This window comes from Rhinolophus sinicus, chromosome 1 (assembly GCF_057876585.1).
Source record: "Rhinolophus sinicus isolate RSI-liver-muscle chromosome 1, RSI-T2T, whole genome shotgun sequence".
Lineage (NCBI taxonomy): Eukaryota > Metazoa > Chordata > Mammalia > Chiroptera > Rhinolophidae > Rhinolophus > Rhinolophus sinicus.
In genome coordinates this window covers 15,474,414-15,500,993 of record NC_142501.1, presented here as the reverse complement: position 1 = coordinate 15,500,993, position 26,580 = coordinate 15,474,414, and the positions used below count along the sequence as shown (strand labels likewise).

At 35.3% G+C, this 26,580-nt stretch overlaps 1 protein-coding gene across 1 annotated transcript in view; it reads right to left on the bottom strand.

Moving 5' to 3' along the window:
- CRY1 (cryptochrome circadian regulator 1) overlaps positions 1-26,580 on the bottom strand; it is a 45,198-nt gene that overhangs the window by 8,923 nt on the left and 9,695 nt on the right. The window contains exons 2-7 of the mRNA XM_019728431.3: positions 12,047-12,155; positions 4,263-4,405; positions 1,839-2,023; positions 1,363-1,451; positions 653-793; positions 260-571 (exon numbers count right to left, since the gene is read on the bottom strand). Coding sequence (XP_019583990.1) covers positions 260-571; positions 653-793; positions 1,363-1,451; positions 1,839-2,023; positions 4,263-4,405; positions 12,047-12,155 — 979 coding nt within the window. The remainder of the gene's footprint in view (positions 1-259; positions 572-652; positions 794-1,362; positions 1,452-1,838; positions 2,024-4,262; positions 4,406-12,046; positions 12,156-26,580) is intronic.

The following is a 26,580-nucleotide window of genomic DNA, read 5'->3' as shown; positions in this document are numbered from 1 at the left end:
TTATAGTTCCTTGATGCCTAGGCTGGTTTAGCCGTAGAAATAACTTTAGGTTAACTGAACCAGTTTTCACCATTTCTCCTGTCTGATTACACCATTTTGCTCTCCAAATGTGACTGTATTGTGGGAATTAAATGCTTCCCCCATTGAAAAACTAGACTATAAATGAATCTACATAGTGGATAACTTGTAGGAATTATTTTAATAAGGTATAAAGTCCTTTAAAATAAGACCATGCTACATAAGGTAAAAGAACACATACCTTCATTCCTTCTTCCCAACTAATCCACAAGTCACCTCGTGTCAGGAAGCAAGCAACTGCATGTCTGGCCAAATGGTGAATCCAACCCTCCTGACGAAGCTGTGTCATGATAGCATCAATCCACGGAAAACCTGTCCGGCCTTCTGCCCATTTTGCTAAAGCCTCAGGATTTTTATCCCAAGGAATTTGAACACAGATGGGATTTCCTTCCATTTTATCAAAGCGTGGATTATTTGTTGCTGCCGTATAGAAAAATTCACGCCATAATAGTTGCCCATAAAGGGAAAGGGGAGGGGAACTGTTCTTTTTTACCTAAGATTAAAAAGCAAAGATGTATTATAAGCAATTTTTAAAAAAGTACTTTGAAAAATAACATCCAGTTTTAGTTAATACCTTTTTGTAGAGATCTGTTAGTTTGAAGTAAAACAGTCGACATGACAAGCAACCAAATCGGAGGTAAGGACTGAGTCCAGTAGGGCTAGCAAGCAGGGAATTCGCATTCATTCGAGGTCTTTCAAAGTTTGCCACCCAAGCCTGAAAACACACAGAGAGAATTACACCCATTGTCTTTTCCATTTTAAAAGAGTATTTAAAATTTAGATTCAAAATAAAAGCTACATAGATCTTGCGTAATAAAATCTTATTATTCAGCCACAAATGATATGTTTTAATAAAAAAGAAAGGATACAAGTGAGCTTTTTATTTTTTCAGCGATCCTCATATAGCACATACTCACGTGAAATAAATTATCTTCAAATTCCTAACAAAAGGCTGAGAGCACCTTCAGCCTGTCTCTGACACCGAAGTAAAGGTAAAAAAGAAGAACTCTATCCTAGCTTTGAAGTTATGGTCATCAGATACCAGTTTACACAGAAAGAAAAGTAGTATTGGTAGTAGCTAAAAAGGAAATAATCAGAAGAGGAGAGAAAAGGTATTTAAATGAAGAGAGAGTTGTTATAGTAATTTTCAAACAATTAGGTTTATGCTATTTTAAGTATTTCTCTCGACCCTTTTTCAACAGTCTATTTTTTGTTTTTTTTAAATAGAGTAAATTATTTTTAAAATGCTAGCTGGAAATACGAGCATGATCTATATTATCATACTTTTCTTTCCAGATGCCTTTCCAAACGTGTAAGTGCTTCAGTTTCTCCACCTGGCCATACTGCAGAGGGTAAGCCATCTGTATCAAAACCTAAAAAAAATTTATAAAATTGTCATTCTTCTGGAACAAAAATAATTTTTATTTAACCACAATAATTGTGAAAAAATATTACTTTGCATAAAAGTTATGACAGTCGCATAAAAATGAATTGAGCGCCCGGGAGAGATCCTCACACATAGAGGATATAACATGTTCTCTATTCTGTAGAATGCACATCTTAAGGTGACAGCAAATAGATCACATATTTTAGAAAACATAAATATACAGATCTATCACTTCTTAGTTTGAGTTTCTTTTCTTTTTTCTCCTTTCTTCTTTCCCTCTTAATGCAAAATATGTTACATGTTAAATTAGAAGTGGGTTTTCTAAGTGATTTATTAATTCTTAAGCTTCACAATTATTATCATTTATACCCACCTAGTTCTTCCAGTGAAGGGACTCCATATTTCTCATCATGGTCATCAGACAGAGGAGTTACACACTTTTCTATCACTTCTGAAGTAATTGTCTCTACTGGTATCTCCAGTGGTTCCATTTTGCTGATGAGAGTCTGGAATCTTTTATAAGTAAGAGGGGGCTGTCCACCATTGAGTTCTATGATCCTATTACAAAAGTTAATAAAATGCAGTTAGTATAAGAAAATTATAATATATTTTGATTGATAAGCTCTGAAAAGGCTTAAAATCAGAAAATAAAATTAATTACTTAAGACTTCTAGGAGAATGACCAGGAAACTTGTTAAAAATGGTTAATGAATCTAAAAATCATTTCCTTCATATTCTAAACATCTGTTAGGTGTCAAAAATATACAGTATGCAAACACTAAAACCTTTAAGACAAAGGGCATCTATGAGTGAAAAAAACAAGTGGCTAACTTAGCCTGAAGGCAGTAACAAAAAAAAAAAAATGAAAATGTAAAAACTTATTATAACTCAGCTCAAAGAATCCCTTAATCATCAATAAAAACTTAACCAGGCCAATATTATATCAAGGAGCAAACAAGTCTCGTTAATTAGAATTCTATATTACTGTAATGATAATCACTTACTATTTTCTATTGTGTTCATGACTTTGTTAAAAATGTCAGCATATATATATCATATATATTAGGTTGGTGCAAAACGAATTGCGGTTTAAAAGGTTAAAAATAATTGCAAAGACTGCAATTACTTTTGCACCAGCCTAATGTATTTTATGTATCCTATGTACATATTTTATATTGACTTTTGATCACTGATTGCTTCAATCAAGCCATACTAAAAGGAAAGATTAGCCTTTGCCAATGATAGTTTGGATTAGTTGCTATTTGGGAATAACTATTCTTTTTTACTAAGGCCATTTGCTTAGCATTTAGCCTTCATAAAGAATTACTGATAAAATCCAACTCCATTATTTTATGGTAGGAAACTGAAGCCTACCAAGACAGTTAATACATTAGTCAAGGTCACATAGCTAATAAATAGCAAATCAAGGTTTTCTTAATCCAAATACAGTACATTTTTCATTATGCCATATATAACTGTATGTACAGAAAGTACAGAAAGTAATCATCATAAAAACCATCCTCTCTGCTTTTAGTAATTTTGCTTTGGTATAATACTTTAAGGTTATACATAGGGTCATCATGAAATTCGTCAATTGCAACAATACTGCAATGACACTATGGAAGACACTGCTAATTACTTAACAGAAGCAAAATAAGAACCTTAGAAAAAATGTTTTCTGTATGTCACATGATTTTATGATGGATTATATATAGTAAATATACACATTCAATCCAATAAACAATCCAATTTTATGTGTAACACTGAATCTTCTACTTAGAAGGAACTGCTCTTATCCTGTTATACCTCCTTGCTATCAGCTCCCTAAAGTTAAGAAAACTGGTAAACTAGAAGACAAGTTTATTATCAAAGGATGTATGACTTCTGGCTTAATATCAATTAAGACCCGTGCCGGAATCAAACCAAAATTTTTTGATACACTGGAAAAGTGGAAAAAAATTAACTAGTTTTTCATGTTACTTAGAATTCACTTTATTAACTTGATAAAATGTGTAAATAACTAAAAAAGGAAAATAATTTAAAAGGTACATAACTTATGAGAATTCAGCACTTGTGAGGACAACAGTATGTCAAAGATTCATAAGTTAATGAATCTTAATGAACCCTCAAAACTCATAGCATACGAGCTCGTATATTTCCTAAATTTAAACTTGACCACAGACTTTGTTGGACAAAACATCACTAAGGACTGATATTTCAAGAAATACACTTTGAGAAATATAGTATTATACCATTGTTCAGAGGACTACAGCTATGCAAAAAAAATATTTCACATAAATTGCATCTGGACTTAAAATCTAGATATATAAGATATATACACACAAAGTAAAATAACTTAAGACAATCATACAAAATATATCAAGGCAGTTTATACCTATGTAGCATATAAACTATGAAATTAATATTACTAAGAGCCCAGAAAGGCAAGATCACAGTAGGCTGAATTAGAACAGTCAAGGAGTATTTTGACACCCTTAATAGCTTAAAAACTAAAAATCTGAGTATTTATATGCACTATGTCTGTAATTTTCATATCAGTTGCTAGGTAAGCAAAAATCATAGCAGTTAAAATGCGAAGGGTTTGATATATATTTACTTAAGTCTCCCACAACTCTATTATGCATATGTTATTTCCATTTTATAAACCTAAGTCCCACAGATTAAAACTTATTTGTCTATGTACTTACTACTACTGACCTATACACTTAAAAATGGTTAAGATAACAAACATGCTATGTGTATTTTACTATAATTAAAAAAACAAAAAAATACTTACTTGTCTAGGTCATATAATGTATGTGAAATTCGTACAATTACTTCTACTCCAGCTTCAGTAGCAAGTTTCTTAATAGCTGCATCTCGTTCCTTTCCAAAGGGCTCAGAATCGTACTCAATTGAAAGTTTAGTAATGTTCCACTCCTAAAATAAGATAAAGGGGCAAAAATGTACACAAATTTTAAGAATAATTTTTCCATTATAACAATACAGGCTGGAAAAAAATGAAAAGCTCAATCTCTATATATCAAATAATTATTCATAAATCAAACACTGAATATGCAGGAAGAAAATGTACAATTTATAAATTCAATTTATAAATAAGAAATGTATGCTTACTAGATATCAAGCATTATGCTAGGCAAGACACAATTTAGCAATATGCTTGAAACCAGCTTCCTACACTAAGTGTGTTTGTATAGCACTTTACTTTTTCAAATAATTTACACTTACGTTACCTCATTTGCTCCTCAAAATACCTCTCAGAGTTTGGCACTTGGTATTTCCATTTTGCAGATATGGTTATTTTTAAAATCTAAGGACTTGTTCAAGTTCACAGAGAGCCAGAATACCTGAATTTATACCTGCTGATTCTCAGAATTGGTCTTTAATAAATCTTTGAAGATATTATGGTATAAGCTGCTTTGCTGGGGTACTGTTTTATTTCTGAGTACCAAAAAATGTTAACTGTGGAAAAGATGGAGATAGTAATAATAATAACAGTTATTTGAATGTCCGGTGCTATATTAATAAGTTCTGCACATCTTACAGTGATTTTCAATGAGGAGACTGTGACTTCAGGGAATTAAGTGGTTTCCCAGGGAAGTAATAAAGTTTTTTTAAATTCTAAAATCTTCTCTGATATATCTTTCAAAGAAAAAAGATCACCTGTAATTCCACCACTATTTAACTGACTATATGATAACATACTGTAATTCTCCAAACCTGTACAGATTAGACAAGGGCTGTCCGCAACAATGCTTGGTTTTTCGTTTTTTTTTTTTTTTTTTAATTGCTATTATAAACCTTGCATTGCATATCTTTATCTTTATGCATACATCTTAAACATTTTGGGGCATTTGTCCTATTGTTTCTAGAAATAATTTCTCGAAAAACAACTAATGAATAACATATGCACATATCTCAAATGAAAGAACAGAACACAGCTCTAGAAAAAGAACTGAAAATGGAGACAGGTAATTTATCAGATGCATAGTTCAAAACACTGGTTATGAGGATGTTCAGTGATCTCTGGGACAACTTCAACAAAGAGATAGGAAACATAAAAATGGAGATCAAAAACATGAAAAAGAACCAGTCAGAAATATAGAATACAATAATGAAAATGAATATATTACAGGGAATCAATAGTAGGTTAGATAAAGCAGAGGATCGAATCAGCGATTTAGGAAATAAGGTAGCAAAAAATACCCAATCACAACAGCAAAAAGAAAAAAGAATCCAAAAAACTGAGGATACTTTAAGGGGCCTCTGGGACAACATTAAGCGTGACAACATTTGCACCATCGGGGTACCAGAAGAAGAGAGAAAGCTAGGAATTGAAAATCTTTTTGAAGAAGTAATGATGGAAAACTTCCCTAACCTGATGAAGGAAATAGAAATACAAGCCCAGGAAGCACAGAGTCCCAAACAAGATGAACCCAAAGAGGCCAACACCAAGACACATCATAATTAAAATGCCAAAGGTTAAAGACAAACAGAGAATCCTAAAAGTAACAAGAGAAAAGCAGTTCGTTATTAGGTTGGTGCAAAAGTAATTGTGGTTTTTGCAATTATTTTTAATCTTTTAAACAGCAATTATTTTTGCACCAACCTAACACCTACAAGGGGGCTTCCATAGATTGTCAGCTGATTTCTCAACAGGAACTTCGCAGGCCAGAAAGGACTGGCACAAAATATTCAAAGTGATGAAAAATAAGGACCTACAACCAAGATTACTCTATCCAGCAAAGCTATCATTTAAAATTGAAGGACAGATAAAGAGCTTCCCAGACAAGAAAAAGCTAAAGGAGTTCATCAACACCAAACCAATATTACAAGGAAATGTTAGAGGGACTTCTTTAAAATGAAAGAAAAAAGATAAAAAATATGAATAATATAATGACAGTAACTAGAAACCTATCAACAATTACTTTAAATGTAAATAAACTAAATGCTCCAATCAAAAGATAGGGAGGCTGAACGAATAAGGAAACAAGGCCCTTACATATGCTGCCACCAAGAGACTCACTTCAGATCGAAAGATACACACAGGCTGAAAGTAAAGGGATGGAAAAAGATATTTCATGAAAATGGAAACGAAAAAAAAGCTGGGGTAGCAATACTTATACCAGACATAACAGACTTTACAGCAAAGGCTATATGAGGTCTGACAATTTAAGTTCACGAACTTGTTGCAACGATGTTGCTAAACTTTTTTGACATCATAGGGATTATTCATTATGAATTTGTACCAACTGGACTGTTAACCAAGTTTACTATTTGGAAGCGCTGGAAAGGCTGCGTGAAAAAGTTAGATGAAAACGACCTGAACTTTTCGCCAATTCATGGTTCTTGCATCACGACAATGCACCAGCTCACATGGCACTGTTTATCAGGGAGTTTTCAGCCAGTAAATAAATAACTGTATTGGAACACCCTCTCTACTCACCTGATCTGGCCCCCAATGACTTCTTTCTTTACCCGAAGATAAAGGAAATATTGAAAAGACAACATTTTGATGACATTCAGGACATCAAGGGTAGTATGACGACAGCTCTGATGGCCATTCCAGAACAAAAGTTCCAAAATTGCTTTGAAGGGTAAACTAGGCACGGGAGTCGGCGCATAATTTCCCAAGGGGAGTACTTCGAAGGTGACCAGAGTGATATTCAGCAATGAGGTATGTAGCACTTTTTCTAGGATGAGTTCATGAACTTAACTATCAGACCTCATATACCACATACATTTAAAAGGTATATCTAAAATCCTACTACTTCTCAACACCTCTACTACTCCTCTAGTCCTAGTCACCATCATCTTGTTTCTGAATAACTGTCACGGCCTCCTAACTGATCTGTTTCTGCCTTTACAACACCTTCCACTCTCCCAAGTCTATTCTCTACAAACAGTCTAAGTGAGTCTTTTAAAACTTGAGATCAGGTCACTCCTCTACTGAAAAATCTCCCGTGGTATCCCATTTCACTGAGAGTAATAGCCAAAGTCCTTTTCATGGTCTACACAGGCCTCTGATCTGGCTTCCTGCAACCTCTCTGACCCCATCTCTTCTTTCACTCACTGTGTCCTAGCTATGCTGGTCCTCCCTGTTGTTCCTAAACAAGTCATGACACACTGCCACATCATGGCCTTTGTAACTGCTGTTCCTTCTACTTTCAATCCTCTGTCCCTATGTTCTGTTATCTTAGCAGCTTCAAAGAAATTATTAATTCTCACAAGTCTGTCAGTTAACTAGATAGTTCTTCTGTTGGTCTCATCTGGGGTCACTCACGAGCCTGCAGTCAGCTGGCAGCTTGGTTGGGGCTGGAGAACCTAAGATGATCTCTCTTACACATCTCAGAACTGGGAGCTGGCTGTTGGTTGTACTTCCCTCTCTACCTGTGGTCTCCTATAATTTGGTATTTTAACCCAAGTTTCTTTGCATGGTACAAGAAGCATTCCAAGAGGGCAAAGGTAGAAGTTGCAAGGTCATTTAAGGCCTAAGATTTGGAACAGAAGGTTTCCTTTGGCACTTAGTCAAAATAAGTTATAAGGCCAACCGTGATTTAAGAGCACAGGAAAATAAACTCCACCTTTTGATGGAATAAGCTACAAAATACTGTGGATTCCATGTATCACAACTCACATATCTGCATGGCTCAGTCCCTTCATATGTGTGTTCAGATATCACCTTATCAGTGAGGCCTCCCATGAGGACATGTAAAGTAACTACCCTACACTCATCTTTGCACTTACTATCCCACGCTTTATTTTAGCACATATTACACTACCTGACACAACATATTTATACTTATTTATCATCTGTTTCCTTCCCACTATAGTATAAGCTCTATGAAGGCAGAAACATTTTCTGTTTCGCTCACTACTATACCCCTGGCACCTTGAACACTGCTTTGTATACAGTAGGCACTCAATCAATATCTGTTGAATAAATTAGCTTATTAAAATGAGCGTGTACCATAAAATAATAAAGAATCCAAAATAACTAAAAAAGGATAATATAAATTTTATGCATTGAAATGTTAGTGGCTTTATATGTTCTTCTTTGATTTATTCTGCAATTTTGAACTAAACATCTTATGTTTCGGTGTGTCCATCAATAAAGATTTTATCCACGTCTGTTTCTTGGATATAATGAAAATATTTTAAACCAATACTTTACACTCTTCATAAAAAGTTTCTGCAGGGGCCAGCCTGGTGGCTCAGGCGGTTAGAGCTCCATGCTCCTAACTCCGAAGGCTGCCGGTTCGATTTCCACATGGGCCAGTAGGCTCTCAACCACAAGGTTGCCAGTTCAATTCCTCGAGTCCCGCAAGGGATGGTGGGCTCCGCCCCCTGCAACTAAGGTTGAACACGGCACCTTCAGCTGAGCTGCCTCCCAGATGGCTCAGTTGGTTGGAGCGCAGGCTCTCAACCACAAGGTTGCCAGTTCAATTCCTCGACTCCCGCAAGGGATGGTGGGCAGCGTCCCCTGCAACTAAAAATTGAACACGGCACCTTGAGCTGAGCTGCCACTGAGCTCCCAGATGGCTCAGTTGGTTGGAGCGCATTCTCTCAACCACAAGGTTGCCGGTTCGACTCCCGCAAGGGATGGTGGGCTGTGCCCCCTGCAACTAGCAACGGCAACTGGACCTGGAGCTGAGCTGTGCCCTCCACCACTAAGACTGAAAGAACAACAACTTGAAGCTGAACAGCAGCCTCCACAACTGAGATTGAAAGGACAACAACTTGACTTGGGAAAAAAAGGCCTGGAAGTACACAGTGTTCCCCAATAAAGTCCTGTTCCCCTCCCCCCCCCCCCCCCGGGCCAAAAAAAAAAAAAAGTTTCTGCAGAGCCTAGAATGTGCATGGTCTTCGTAGCTTACCAGCCTGGTACCAAATGTGGAAATGCAAGATTTAACTGCATAATAATAATAATAATTTACATAATTTACCTATGATTAATAGTGTCATCCAAGTTTTGCCTAGGCTAGTGTCTGCTAAGTTTATCATTTCTTCAGTAGAACATGAAAAAAGGAAATATTTTTTTAAAAGCCATTTTGTCAGCCTATATTGTTAGAAATTTAAGAAAAATTCTAAGTTCAAAACATAAAAAAACACACAGTTTATCAGACATATATGTGTGTAAATATGTGTGTACAGAAACGCTCTGACACCATGTCTCAGTCTATTCATTGTAAATGGAATAAAGTGAATGAATGCTATAGGGAGGAGAAGATACATATTAGAGGGGACATCAACACTGGAACCACTGTCACCATCCCAATAAACTAAAGGCACTGTTATCAGGTCTAAGCTAGTAGCTGTACCTCCAATGTGGGAAATAGGATACTTATCTATTAAAAATTCTCACTATTTTCTGTACTAGAATAATAGAACCTGAGACAATCATGTAAATGAGTCAGCTAGTTCCAAACAAAAGAATCTTTTCCCTCAGAGAAACTGGGGGTGTAAAGGTTAGGGGTGGAAAGGAAACCTTCTTTTATTGTATATTCTTTTAGGCTTTTCTTTTTTTAAACACATGCTAAACAAAAATTTTTTTAAATCAATGCAATAAAAAAGAAATTAACTCCTCCTATGGCTCTAAACCCAGTAAATAAATATGAAAGGAAATTTTCATAAATGGCATTTTATATAGACTTCTATATGTAGCCCAATGAAAAATCAGAATAAAATAATAAACCCTCTATGTGTATGTGCTTGTGTTTATGTATCTGTATTTTATGGCCCATGTTGAAACCACTGTCTCTATGACAAAATGACAAGACAGGACATCATCTAATTGCAGAAGACAGTTTGATCTAATAATATGCTATTTGAGGCAGAAAAAAGCACAAAACAAAGAACACAAAAGACTTGTGGACTTAAAACAAGTTTTTAAAAAACAAGTAAATAAAAGGGTTTTTATTTTATTTTAAGGCAACTAAAATCCTCTTACGATTCATTTTACTTATACTGCATGAATTTAGAGGGTTGAAGCGATTATCCTCACATACATTTTTACTCATGAGTTGCAAATAAACTATTAATATTACCATTGTCTCTGATATGCTTTCTACTCAGAACTCTTCCATGTTCCTCAGTTAAATTCTGACTCTAAGCAGCTACAATAGTGAACAAACTTTAATGTAATAAATTTTCACTAGCCCAAACTGTTGCATTAGCCAAACTCTAAACATCGAAGGTTTCTTTCATACCGATGGAAAAAGGCTAGGCAGTGTTGATTTGATTCCCAGCATGGGGGACATTCTCATTCAGGGAAAGGAATTGTTCTCTTCTGCATTAGAAATAGAAACATTGCTATTATAAAAATTTGATGAATCAAACAGCTGCAAGAAAAAAAAGCTGATACACATTAAGAATTCTAATGATAGTAAATAGGAAAGGATGAATTAAAAAAAGACAGCCAGGAAATTCAGATTCTGGTCTGAGTACTTCATGAGCTAGTTGTATGATCTTAGTAACTCACTGAATCTCTCTAGGACTAATTTTTTCATTTGGAAAAAAAAAGGGGGAAATAAGACTAGGAGATTTTTAAGATTCTACAGATTTAAAAAAAACACACAAAACACCGGGGAGGACAGGTGGCTCAGTTAGTTAGAGCGCGAGCTCTGGGCAATGGGGCTGCCAGTTCAATTCCCACATGGGCCAGCGAACAACTAGAATGAAGTCAATGAGCTGCCGCTGAGCTTGCCGATGGCTCAGCTGGTTGGAGCGTGGGCTCTCAACCACACGGTTGCCGGTTCAACTCCCGCAAGGGATGGTGGGCTGCGCCCCCTGCAACTAGATTGAAAACAGTGCCTGGACTTGGAGCTGAGCTGCGCCCTCCACTACTAGATTGAAGGACAATGACTTGGAGCTGATGGGCCCTGGAAAAACACTCTGTTCCCCAACATTCCCCAATAAAAAATTTAAAAACAAAAACAGAATTACAGAGCTACTGACTTTTAAAGGACTTAAAAAAAAAAAGTATTTCTAATGAATACACAAGAAACTAGGAGTAGTTGTTACTTCTGGGAAGGGAACTAGTAATTTAAGGTAGAAGAAAGAGTGTATAGGTGCCTGACCACTGCGCTGTACACTTGAAGCTGAAGCTAAATAATATTGAATGTCAACTACAATCAAATATACATACATATATACATGTATGTATGTATATGTGTGTGTATATATATATATATATATATATATATATATATGGTCACAGACATGGAGTACAGCATAGGGAATAGAGTCAATGGAATTGTAACGGCTATATATGATGTTAGAGGGACAGTAAAATTGGGGGAGGGGGGTTATTGCTTTCTGAGGGGTATAGATGTCTAACTATTACATTGTTTTGTACAACTAATAATAAAAAAGATTTAATTTTTCATTATAAACCACTTCTTTCAATGTCTGATTTTAATGTGTAACTTTTTTTTAATTAAAGAAAACCCACATTTTTATTTAAAAATACTTATATTTCCCACACTTTAAATTACCCAAAACACCTTATTTACCAAATATGTGTCTTTGACAAAAGATTGCTATTTTATTCATAATTACCTTGAAAAGCCTGGGAAACACATCTGCTGGTTGTCCACGAATCACAAACAGCCGAGAGTTTAATTTCCGCAAATTAGCATCAAGGTCTTCAAGACATTGAAGCAAAAATCTAGAGAGAATAATAATTACTAAAATTCTTATTTAGTATTAAAATATATATTTAGAAGATATAAAATATTACAAAATTATGTTATTCTAAGAGTTAAAATGCCAACCCCAACATCTTATTACACCTCTTATCATCTTATTACTGTTAATTGATATATAAATTACTGCTTCCAAAAATCATACTTATAATTCTTTTAAATTACACAAGTTTCTTAGTATTTTAATGAAGTTCCTAAATTAAATCGCTTTCATTAAATAATAGTGACTGTTAGCAAAAGTTTAATTTGTAAACATAAAAATTATGTAAAGAAATAAAGGGGGTGGGGAGGGAAAAAAAGAAATAAAGTAATTAAATGAATTGATCTCATTGTTTAAACTTGATGAAATGAATTCAAGTTCATAAAGAAAAGCCAACATGAAAAATCTAGAACATTTTCAGGGCGGCCGGTTAGGTCAGTTGGTTAGAGCGCAGTGCTCTTAACAAGGTTGCCGGCTTAGTCCCCACATGGGCCACTGTGAGCTGCGCCCTCCACAACTAGACTGAAACAACTACTTGACTTGGAGCTGATGGGTCCTGCAAAAACACACTTATAATAAATAAAAGTTTAAAAAAGAAAAGAAAAATCTAGAACATTTTCTACTGGGGAAAAAAATGGAAACATCCTATTTAATCACTCTAAGAAAGCGAATAACTTAAGAATTTGAGCACAAGGGCGGCTGGATGGCTCAGGTGGTTAAAGCACAAGCTCTCAACAAGGTTGCTGGTTCAATTCCTGCATGGGATGGTGGACTGTGCCCCCTGCGACTGGAAACAGTGACTGGACTTGGAGCTGAGCTGCGCCCTCCACAACTAGATTGAAAAAATCTCGTAACACCAGCATGGGCCAGGGAGCTGTGTCCTACACACAACTAGACTGAGAAACAACGGCTTGAACCGGAGGGGTCTGAGGAGGAGGAAGAAAGGGAGAAAAGAAAGAAAAAGCAGGATGGAGAACACACAGCGATGCTCTCCTTTGTTACAAGACTTTTTGCACAATGACTTTTAAAACTATATAGTATATCATTTTAATAAAACAAAATTTACATTGACCGTACAGTTATATGTGCATAAAAAAATAACTAGAAGGATACTTACACCAAGCTATTAATAATAGCTACCCTTGGGGAGTGAGAGTTTGGGGTGGGGGTGAAGAACAGAAAAACATACACTTTTTTATTTTACTTCATAAAAGGGTTTAAAATTGATAATCAGCATACACTCCTTCAAAATGGAACAAAACTGAGAAATAGTGTATCTACTGTAAACCTGGTTTAATATATAGTGAACATGTTTTGAAAGCAATGGAAATAGTTCTATGGCATAATTTATCATGATTTCTTCGTATTCCATTGCACAGATATCCCATAATTTAATAGGTCTAGCAAAAAATTACTAACCTTTAATCAATCCTGAAAAGTTCTAATTTCTTCATTTGTAAAATTGGGATAGTAATAGGACTCATATCATACATAGCACTGTTTTGAGAGTTAATTAATATATGTGAAGTTCTTAAAACAGTGTGCCACCCATAGTAACCATGATTATATTGTGTTATCTATTATTTTTTGTCCCTTCCTTCCTACCACTTCTATTCTTGCTACAATAATTCTAGTGTTTATTATCTTTTTGCTGGCATTATTTATTACAATGCCTTAAAATAGATCTGCCTACCAACAATCTCTCTCCACTCTAATCCATTTTATACGTACACAACACCAAATCTTCCTGAGGCACACTTTCCCGTACAAAGGTCTTAAAAGACTCACTCCCTATTGAATAAAGAACAAATTCTTTTCCTTGGCCACTAACTTAGAGTTCCTGGCTCATTTCCTACCACTCCCCTTTCCCTCCTACTACTTCTCTTTTCCCCAGAACATTCAATCTCCTGGAATTTACTCCATGTTCCTTCCTCAGCCTGGAATACCTTTTCCCCAATTTCCTAGCTCTTCAAGTTCATGCCCTAGCAATCTTCAGTCTTCCAGCTGAAAGTAACTTCTCCATTCTCTAAATTGTCAAAGAATATATGTACCTCATCCTAGAGAAACTTTCAGACTGTATCTTATATTATAGCCATCATAACCTTCTCCTGATGGATTTCAAATAAAGTATCGCTCTCATTTCTAACTACACAGTTTCTTAACTTAGATTTTGGTTTCTACATTTGACAAACAAATATGTACCTGATACAATTTGTTGAAAAGATTAGAAATAGGATAAAATGACCTATAGAGTTGTCTTGTACAACTGTTGAAAGGATTATAAACAGCATAAATCACCTAGTAGAATCACTAGTACTCGATAGTCATTAAGCAGAAGTTGTAATTATTCTCCCTTGGGAATAATTTATGTATTTTTAAAAAGTAACGTGTATTTCCACATGCAAATATCTGGGTATGACAACAGAAGACTATGAATTAGTTGGATGTCTACACCTATGTACAGAATCATTTTGAACTCCTAACTTCCCCTGAATGTGAATTCCCCTGAAGGTTCTATGAAAATCTTTCCCAGTGACAAGGCATAAATATTAATATATATGGCAAGATACAGTGATATTAAGACTCAATCAACTTATCTCTAAGCATATAATTCTTCCTTGTTAATACCATAAAATAAAACCTCCAATATCCCAGGTTCAAAGTATCAACTTATTGACAGGTAAGGTTTCTTTTTAGTGCTGAACAAATAATGTTACTTGAAAGGGTGCTATATAAAGTCTAACCTTTCATCCTTTACCCTCAGCTGGGAAGTGAGTGAGTTCTGTCTGAGTTCAGATTCAACAAGTTCCAGAGAACACACCAATTTCAATTTCTATATATTACAAGTGCAGGTCCTCAGAATAGGCATCCAATACTGAATGAAGAGGTTTACTATAATACTGTACATTGAAAGTACATAGAGTACACTTTTAACAGGAATTTATTTTCAGACCTCCAATGTGGCGTATTTACTGTTCTCTTGAAACTATAATCATTTGACGACTCAATTAATAATGCATGAACTACATGCAACAGATTGGTTTTTAAGTAGGCCTAAGGGTAGTAAAACCCAGTACATCATCCCTTTGCATAACTGTATTGCCTACATAGAAGCACGGTTCTCATGTTATTTAATTACAATACTAATTGTACTACTCATAATAAATTACAGAGGTGTTAGGTGAGAAAACACATTGCTTCACTTTAAACATTTTAAGGTTTTTTTTAACCTCTAGAGATCACTACCTATTGCTATTAGAAAAAAATACAGTCAGTGAGTTTCCTTATACCATTTCCAAAGGATGATTTCAACATGAATCAACAGCAATTGTTTCTCAAAGTAGGTCACTGCTATAGCAACCAGTGGGCGGTTTGATACACTCCCAGTCACAATGACCTACTTTCCAGCCTGTGCTAGAACAGCTTTATATAACTAGAATTTCTAGTTCTGTCTATAAAGTAGTCTAAAAAAGGCAATGGTAGGATATAACATAATCCCACTGCTGCTGAAAACAAGGCATTATGAATTAATATGTATCATACCAGAATAAAGCCATCTGGTTCTGCACTTCAGTTTATAAAATATATCATATCATACGCTCAACAATGAAAACTACATTTAGAATATCTAAACCAAAACAATTCATTGTTGACTCTAGAGAACTGATTTAAAGAATATAAATGAAGATCATTAAAACCACATGCAAAATATCCTCCCCTATACTCTTCATGAAACAACAAGAGAGTAAAATTTTTAAAAATTAAAGTTCTGGATATATTAACTACAATAAAACAAAATGGAGAGTCTCAGTCATTAACTAAAGTCTATGGTGTTTATTAGAAATTTAAAATTATAAATAGCAGTTTGTCTCTATAAATTGCATAAAATTTACATATGCTTTTTTCTGGTTTGTAACATTTTAGTGCTTTTATCTAAATTAATCATTATTCAAATTGTCAGAATATTTATGGTACACATTTTCCCTAAAGAGAATAGTTTAATGTTCAGTAAAGATTAAATGTATATTTTAAAAGCAAATTTTGTATTTTGCCAAGCTCTAATGGTAATATATCAGTGGACCTATATATATATTTACCATGACACAATGTCCCTTTTTACAACAAATATTTTGCAATGTCCTCTTTTAAATTCTGAAATGCAATTCATAAATAACATAACATATCTACATACAGAACTTTAAAGCACTATATAATACTCTAATATAATATATAGGAGAAACTAAAGGAAGTCATTTATTTTTAAAAAGTAACATTTATTTCTATATGTAAATATCTGGGCATGGCACAAGAGGACAATAAATACAGGGTGATATTTAAATTCAACAGCTACAAAAACAGACCAATAGAGTTGTATTATTGGTGACTCAAACATTCTGAGTGGGATTGACTTTGGTGACATTATTTTCTGTAATGTAGAGCAAGATTTAGTAAAGTTCTGGAAAAAACAAAGTACAATGTTTCAGTGATTTACACAGGTGATAAATATATTTCAGAAAACTCAGTATATATTAAAATTGTGTAAGTAAAGTCCCAGTATTTCCCTATAAAAATGGATTTAAGCTCTAGAGTAGAAAAATATGAATAAGTTTTTCACTTACATGAAACATATGGTAGAATATTTGAAAGATATGTAGGACTCAGGACAACTATTTATTTTGAGAAACTATACTAAGCATTGCAAGAAGTCTTCCATTCTTGGCTTCTCACTAATACCACGAGCACCCTCCAATCACTGTGGTGAACAAAAATGCCCCCATAAATTCCTAAAACGTCTTCTAAGGATGCTGTTCATTATTATTGTTCATTAGTCACATAATTTCATTTATTTGAGGAATACAAGATAAATGAGATTCCAATACTCAAGAAGCTTAAAATCTAGAAAAAAACTTGAAAATGTACATGATGTACATGAATATACCTATTATAGCAGAATGTTACATATATTATCAGAGATATATAAGGGTACCATGAATATGCTTTGAAAAATCAGGAGGGAGAAATCACTTCTGGATTTTTTTCTTTTTTGAGATGGGGAGAAATTTAGGCAACAATTTCAAGGATGTGGTGATAGCAGAGAGAGGCCTTTGCAGTGTTAACATGATTTTAATAGCTGGCCATAGAGAGGGAGAGTTATTGGCCACTTGGCTGTAACTCCCTTGAAGACTGGAACTAGGCCTTGTCTACCACTCGCCAGTGCCTAGACAATGCCTGACATACGGAAGAAGTTCAAAAAATATTTACCTAACAACAAATCCAATAAATAAACTAATGAAGGTAGATTAACAGGATTTTAAAGACTTCATTCAATAGTCAATGGAGTGTAAGCAAAAGAACATCCTCTGAATGTCTACTGTACTAGGTATTTTACATATATTCCCAACAACTTTACAAGGTTATCTCACTTTTAAAATGATGAATCTGAAATTCATCAAGGACATTTTCTAAAGTAACTCAACTAAGCAATGAAGTGAAAATTTTAATTTGGATATGTCTGACTCCAAACCCATGTTCTTTGCACTATACAATGCTACTTTTCTACAGGAGATACAATAATCTAAAATGTTTTAAAAAGTAGTCTGACAGCTTTAAGGACATAAAGATGTCTAGAATACAGTTTTTGCCTTCCAGATGGAGGACAAGCATGTGTGTCAATTAAGACAGAATATATTAGGTTACACTGAGGTAACAAACAACCCCCAACCTCAGCATCTTAAAATAATTAAAGTTAATTTCTCACTCATGTTATTTATCTATTACAGATCAGTCAAGGCATTTCTGGTCACATTTAATTGGTTAAAGCAGGTCACATGGCCAAATCAGACTTGAAGAATCAGAAGGCATAAACTTCCTGCAGGAAGTAACACTGAATAAAAGTGAACAGTAGCAACACCTACTATAATATCTCAACCAACACTCACATATACCATATGGTGAATTTCTTTTTTTAAGATTTTTATTAAAATATAGCTAATATAAGTAGTATATTAGTTTCAGGTGTACATCATAATTATTCAACAGTACCCACCTAGCACTATAGGGTTATTACCACAATATTGATTATATTCCCTATGCTAAAGAAGTGATCACCATGGTAAGTCCAGCAACAATCTGACACTGTACCATGTTATCACAATATTATTGATCTTTCCCCCCTTTTAAAATTTTACAATTAGAGTTGACGTTCAGTATTATTTTATATTAGTTTCAAGTATACAGCATAGAGGTCAGACATTTATATAATTAGGAAGTGATCCCTTGACTTGTACCACCTGGCAATGTACATAGTTATTACCATATTATTGATTATATTCCCTATATTTTACATCCCTATGACTATTTTGTAACTACCAATTTGTATTTCTTAATCCCTTCACCTTTTTCACTCTGCTTCCAACTTCCCCCAATCTATCACCCCAATAGATCTAGTACCCATCTGACACTATACCTAGTTATTACAATATTATTGACTATATTCCTTATACTATACCCAACATCCCCATGACTACTCTGTAACCAATTTGTACTTCTTAATCCCTCCCCCTTTTCACCCACCCCCAAATCCTCTCCATCTGGCAACCATCAAAATGTTCCCTGTATCTATGAGTCTGTTTCTGTTTTATTTGTTTATTTTGTTCTTTAGAGTCCACTTATAAATGAAATCATATGACAATGTCACTGTCTGACTACACTTAACACAACACCCTCTAGGTCCATCCCTGTTTTCGTAGATGGCAAAATTTCCTTCTTTTTTGTGGTGGAGTAATATTCCATTTTATATACGTACCACCTCTTCTTTATCCATTCATTCATTCAGGAACACCCAGCTTGCCTTTTTATCTTGGCTTATGTAAATAATGCTGCAATGAACATATGGATGAGCACGGCCCCTTGAAGTAACATTTTGGGTTTGTTTAGATCGATACCTAAAAGTGGGATTACTAGCTCCTTCCTTGTCTCTTGTTATAGTCTTTGTTTCAAAGTCTATTTTGTCTGGTATAAGTATTGCCACACCAGATTTTTTGTTTTGTTTCCATTTTCACGAATATCTTTTTCCATCCCTTTACTTTCAGACTGTGTGTGCCTTTTGATCTGAAATGAGTCTCTTGTTGGCAGCATATGTAAAGGTCTTATTTTCCTATTCATTCAGCCTCCCTATTTGTTGATTGGCGCATTTAATCCATTTACATTGAAAGTAACTAAAAAAAAAAAAGTAACTGTTGATAGAAATATGAATAATAAAATGGCATTAACTAACTTTTTTTTTTCATCTTAAGTCCCTCTAAGATTCCTTCTAACACTGGTTTAGTGGTGATGAACTCCTTTAGCTTTTTCTTGTCTAGGAAGCTCTTTATCTGTCCTTCAATTCTAAATGATAGCTTTGCTGGGTAGAGGAACCTTGGTTGTACTTTGCTTTTCATCACTTTGAATATTTCCTGCCAATTCCTTCTTGCCTGCAAAGTTTCTGTTGAGAAATCAGCCAACAATCTATGAGAGCTCTCTTGTAGGTAACTAGCTCCTTTTTCTCTTGCTGCTTTTAAGAGTCTCTCTCTGTCTTTAACGTTTGGCATTTTAATTATGATGTGTCTTGGTGTTGGCCTCTTTGGGTTCATCCTGTTTGGGACTCTCTCTGCTTCCTGGGCTTGCATGTCTACTTCCTTCAACAGGTTAGGGGAAGTTTCTGTCATTATTTCTTCAAATAGGTTTTCAATTCTTTGCTCTCTCTCTTCTCCTTCTGGTACCCCTATTATGTGAATGTTGGTATGCTTGATGTTGTCCCAGAGGCCCTTAAACTCTCATTTCTTTGGATTCTTTTTTCTTTTTGCTGTTCTGATTGGGTGTTTTCTGCTACCTTACCTTGTATATTGCTGGTTCGATCCTCTGCTTCGTTTAATCTACTGTTATTGTATTCTTTATTTCTGACTGGTTCTTTTTCATGTTTTCTATCTCCATTTTTATGTTTCCTCTTTGTTGAAGTTCTCCCAGAGATCACTGAGCATCCTTATAATCAGTGTTTGGTACTCTGTGTCTGGTAGATTGTCTCCATTTTGTTTAGTTCTTTTTCTGGAGCTTTGTTCTGTTCTTTTATTTGGGACATATGTCTTTTTCTCCCCATTTTGGCTGCCTTTCTGTGCTTGTTGCGATGTACTAGGTAGGGCTGCTATGTTTTCTGGTCTTAGTACAGTGGCCTTATGTAGTAGATGTGCTGTAGGTATCAGTGGCCCAGTCTTTCTGGTCACTTGAGCCACACACTCCAGGTGTGTCCCTTGTGTGTGTTGTGTGTGTTCTTGTATTTCAGCCTTGGTTGCTAACTGCACATCAATGGGAGGGATTTACCCTCGGGTTCACTGGTTGTGAGGACTGGCCATGACTACAGTGGAAGAGTAGTGGTGCAGGGGCTGACCCTACAGAGCAGAATCTGCCTCAGCAGGGCTCCAGTGCCTGCCCAATCCACCCCTTGGGTGTGTTGTTTCTTGGAGGTGGCTGGGTGATACTCCAGCTCATTTCAAAGCTGGCCACTGGGGGTGCCAGCCCCAAGACCACCTTGGAGGGGACCCTCTGCAGGTCAAGTTCAGCTGCAGCACATGCCCCACCTGGGGCCACCCAAAAGGAGCCATGAAGAAATCCACAGATGGCTGCTGCCCATACAGTGCTTGGTAGTGCCTCGAAGGGCCAAACTGTGAACCAAAGCCAGTTGCTGCTTAGTGCTGCACTGAGAGCTGTTCAGCCAGAGGTACAGGACACGCTCAAGCCAGATGCTGCCTGTCTGGGTTCTGCGAACCTTTGAGAGACCCTAGGAAAGTCTGCAGCATGAGCTAAGGGAGGAGGTTTATACAAAGCAGCCACTGGAAGCGGCTTGGGTGTGCCCAAAAGTTGGGCAGGGCGTGGTCTCAGCTCACTGGGTGTGGTGAAGGAACAGTGTTAGCCAGCTTGATGGAGACTCAGGTATGGCAGCCACCTATGCCCGCATGCAGGGAAGGGAGAGGGATTAAAAAACAAAAGAACAAAAAGAAATACAATGGGTCCACCAGCTCCTCCCTCCAGGAGAAAGCTGTCTCTCCAGCCCCCAGCCCAAGCCAGACAACTCAGTTCCCCACGATATGTCCCTGCCACCTTTCCAGCTGCTGCCCCGCACTGGAGCTCAGAGCCAGTGATTCCATCGGTAAGTCCTTGCGTGATCCCTTTAAGAGGAAGGGCTGGGACTCCAGCCACCCTCCAACTCACTCAGTCACAATCTGCTGGTTTTCACAACCAGAAATTATGGGGACTTCTCTCCTGGCACTGGATCCCTGGGCTGTGGAGGGGCTGGGACTATGAAGCTAGGCACAAAGATGGCAAGAAGAGGGAGGTTGGGAAGAAGGAAGTAGGAAAGCACATGGCACAAAAAAGGAAGAGAGAGACAAAGTCAGGAAGACAGGTTGGCAGAAAGGATAGACCTTTATAAAACAGACTTTTGGAAGGAAGACATGTATGAAACATCCAGTCTTTGGAAGGACTAACTAACCAATCTTAGAAAGGACAGAGAGAGGTGTCTGGATGTCAATAAGGAATGAAGGATGGAGAAAGAATGAAAGGAAGGGTGGAATGGTAAGGAAAGAAAGGGGAAGACAGACACTTGGATAAGGAGGGCCAACAAGAGGTTGATGTGAGGGCTCTAAAGAAAAAGAGCCAAATGGAAAAAGGAAAAAAAATCCAATTAAGATGGCCACCAATATCATGTAGTTTCCAATGACTGAGAGAGAGAAACAGTTCTTAAATTCCAAATAAGAGGGTCTGAACCTGTCATGGACTGCAAACAAATTCCAATTGCATGTGTTTGCACATCTGAAAATAAGAAATGTTCCTTGACCATATAGATGTATGGAAAAAAACAACAGAAGTGTGCTTAATGAACTAATTATGTGAACTACATCATCTTACTTAGGTAAAAAGTCACATTTAGGCTTATATTGACTTCTACTACCTTGATGGTCCACTGGTGGTATGGTTCATACTACTTTTATGATTTTTTTCATAGTAAATAACTAGTGACTAATAAAATGTAGAAAAACATATCTGAAGCATTTTCATTCATTCATTCTTTAAAACAACATTTGGGTATTTCCTTGAGATACAAAAATAAATACAGAATTCTCATCCTTAAGGCCTCTCAAATTTAATAAAAATAAGGTATAAAAACTATTATGTTACTTATTAAACTATATTATTGAAGTTCATGGCACTAAGGAAACACAGATGAATCAAATCTGTCAGAGAGGGCCATAAGATTTCACAAAGATGAAGGTTCATATGGGTCTTTTCCTATCATAGCATTTCACTTTGATAGCAATGAAAGATGATATTTAACAGAAATATCAGATAATCTTCTGGAACTGAATTACACTAATACAAGTATATGGAACTTATGCCACCCTCATTTCAAAAATAGAAGTACTTTTAATCTAGATCTCTTACTAATCTTTGTCTATTTTTAGACAGCACTACACTGTGACCTCAAAAGGGCATACAAAATCAGATAAGACATCTATTTGGGGACTTTAGTGGGCTTACATGGAATTAAATAAAATCTGTTAAACATTTATTAATGGCAAATGTCTTAGAGAGCTATATATAACGGTTTTCTGTAGTCAGATAGTCGAAAAGATATTTCTTTTCTAAAAAATATTTATTAAAAAATGCCGAAAATTATACTGATTTTTTTCTGATATATGACCTAAATTACACACAATTATCTCAAGTTTGCCAGTTTTTTCTAATAATCACCAAATAAGAACGCCAGAGAGAGAGAGAGAGAGAGAAAATAAATCAAGGTCATAGAGGGTGAACTACGGTATTATAATGTAATTAGATTAGTTCACGGAACCATGTTTTGTTTCTGATTCATTACACATATTTGTGAGTTGTGTCCATGCCATTGTGGATAACTGAAGTTAGTTCCTTTTTTATGGTATTCTGCAATTTATTTATCCATTTTACTGTTAATGGACATTTGAGTTGTTTCTCATTTGGGGTTACAAACTACAAATAATGTTGCTATGAATATAATGTGCACTCATCTACACACATTCACGAATTTCTGTTGAGTACGTATATATTGATGAAGGAAAGGCTGGGTTTTGGTAATGTAAATACTCAACACAGTTTCCCAAAGTGTTAACTGTTCATACTCCTAATAGCAGTACATGAAAGGTCCAGCTGTTCCACATCTTCATCAGTACTTGTACTGCCAGATCTTTTCATTTTAGTCAATTAGTCCAGCAAGTATGTAGTAATATTTCACTGTAATTTTAACTTATATTTTCTAAATGTTTAAGGTGGCTGGGCAACTTTTATCATGTGTTTAAGCTATTTGGATATCCTCTTTTGTGAAATGACTATTCAAATTCTTGCCTGTTTTATCTATATTTTTCTTACTTTTTTTATCTACTGAATTATCTATATTTTTCTTACTTTTAGTTCTTCAGACATTTTTGCTACAACTCTTTGTCAGTTAGATGTGCTTCAAATATCTCCTCCCACTGGTTTCTCATTGGCTTACCTTTTTACTATCTTACTGCCATTTTTGATAAACAGAAATTCTTAATTTTAATAAAATTAATTTTTTCTTCATAGTTGATGCCTGTGTGTGTGTGTGTGCGCACGCGCGCACATGCACACATGTGCAATAGCACACATCCTGTTTAAAAAATCTTTGCCTCCTCTAAACTCATAGAGATTCTTTCCTAGATTTTATTCTTTAAAAGCGTTATTGATTTACCTTTCACATTTGGATCTACAATTGATTTTTGTGTTATTGCGCAAGGTAGTACCCAGATTTGTTTTCCTTCCATATGGATACCAAGTTACTCCTATTTCACGGGGAAGAATTTTTGATAATCAGAGGATCCAGGTTAGAGTTCCAACTCTTTAAAATAATATGCAAATCATTGATCTTTCTAAGTATGAGTTTCCCGATCCAACTCAAATACATACTTAGAATCACTGGATTAGATGCCCTCGAAGTGTTCACAATATAGCAGGAGAAATAGTTATATAAGCACCATAATACATTTTAAAAGGTATTGTATAATACTTAGTACAGCTTTCGTAGGGAAGACTGAAAAATCTGAACTGACTGGACAAGACTGAAAATGGTAGAAAGACCAAAACTTGCAAAGTAGAAAGAATTATAAAATACCTGTCACACAGTATGTATAAATGATAATTAGTAAATGCTAAGTAAAAAGATTTACAAAGTATCTCTGATTACATTGTAGGCATAAATAATAATTGGTACATAATGAGTTGGCAAAAAAGCAATATAGTACAGGATTTGAAAAGGATAAAGTCCTTCCTACCCTATTATGAATGAATCCAGTGAGAAATAAAACAAAGATAGGGGTTGGGGGATAAAAGAATGTTTCTCTCTTTCTCTAAGGAGGTTTTTCAGAAGCCCAAATTTCAAAAGTGAGAAGAATGGCACACAATCTTAAGTAAAATTGCAAAAACAAAAACCTTTAAGAAAAGTGTCTGGAATATTTAAGTTGAAATTTTTCTTTTTTAAACGCTCAAGATGGCAACATTACCCTTTAAAAAATCATGCTCATGGCCAAAAATGAACAGAATTCAACTCTATCCTCAGGATAATAATATTGATATATGACAGAAAAAATTTATAATGTCCTATTCCATTAGCCCCTGGTAAACACATACACACAATACACCCCAACAACAAACTTTAAACAGGAGTATTAAAACTAAAGCGAGAATAGAAGTCCAAGACATAAATCTTGGCAAGAATAACAGAACACCAAAGACATGATGAATGAGTTCAGACTGAAAAGAGTCTGAGGACTGGAGATGAGAAAGTAAGTCCGATTTTTTGAAGGTATATTTGTGTAGAGGAGATTTCAAAAGTATAAGCTAGTAGGTTTGATTACTCACCCCTGAAAAATAGAAAGGGTTACTAAACAAAGTTTAGAAATGCTTAGAAAACACAGCTTGTTCTAAAAACAAAAACAGAATCACTGACAAATTCATGTCAAGATAATCACTTCGTGACAGGATGATTAGAATGACAGATATATGACAAAGTTAATGATGCTTTTGTGGAATATAAAATGTAATATGTTAGAAGAAAATGTCCCTAGACTAGGGAACTGAATCTGTCAAATGTGAATGAACCATATTTCGCTAGTGAAGATTAAAACTTCCAATCAGGTTTAAAATATTCAGCTACATACTGTTCATAAGAAACATACAAAATATAAAAGCAAAGATACATCAGACAAATCAAAGAGAAAGTAGGAATAGCAACATTAACATAATTCAAAGGAAAAATGTTCAATAAAAGAAAGAAGGAATAGTCTACAACAGGGTTCTGCAAACAATGGCCCATGGGACAAATCTGACACATGGCCTGTTTTTGTATAGCCCACAAGCTAAGAATGGCTTTTAAATTTTAAAAGGGTTGTGCAAAAGAAGAACATAACGGATTTAAAGTGTGGCTCACAAAGCCTAAAACATTTAGTATCTAGTGCTTTAAATTGCTAACCCTAGGTACCATAATTCACTTATATATAGGCAGACTTCATATATTAAAAAAACCATATTTTTATCACATATACTGACTTTTTTTTCCCTTAGCAGGCTGTCTTCAGCCTTTATGCTGATATCAGCATGTACAACTTTTATGATTATCTAATTGAATTGACCACTCTTTACATTTTGGTTCCTGGATTGTATGTTAGAAACACATACCTTACATTTCAATGGTATTTTAAAAAATTCCTCCCAAGTTTTCTTTTATAATTTTTATAGTTTTGTTTTCTTACATTTTAAATTATTGAGATACCTCAAATTTGCTGTAGTGTTCCTGAGGCCTTTTAGGAGAAAAGGAGAATTTATACAGCAGGATACTAGACTGCAGACTAATGGCGGAAGGGAGGTGTTAAAAAAATTTATGGAAGAGAAGCAGGAAGATGAACAGGAGTCTGTAACTAGGCTGACACCTTGAAACTGACCGAATGATAATTAATATCATAGGTTTGCTTCCTTTTCTCACTTGGAGAGCTTTGTTGAGTCTTGAAAGAACGTTCTCAACTGAGGAAGTCTCATGAGTCATGAAGCAGTAACTTTTAAACTATTCCACATCTCCCTTATCTATTATTTGAGAACAAGAGTTTAGGCAGAGAATAAGATCCAAACATCAATCTCTTTGTTTCTGAAATTAAGTTATCACTGAGTGTTATCGCTGTGTTGCCATTATAAATAGGATTTCTCTTATTATGGTAGTTTCTGATTTTTTATATATTAATATATAGCAGGGGGACAGCAAATGATGGACCATGGGCAAATCCAGCCTACTGTCTCCTTTGTAAGTAAAGTTTTATTGGAACACAGACATGTTC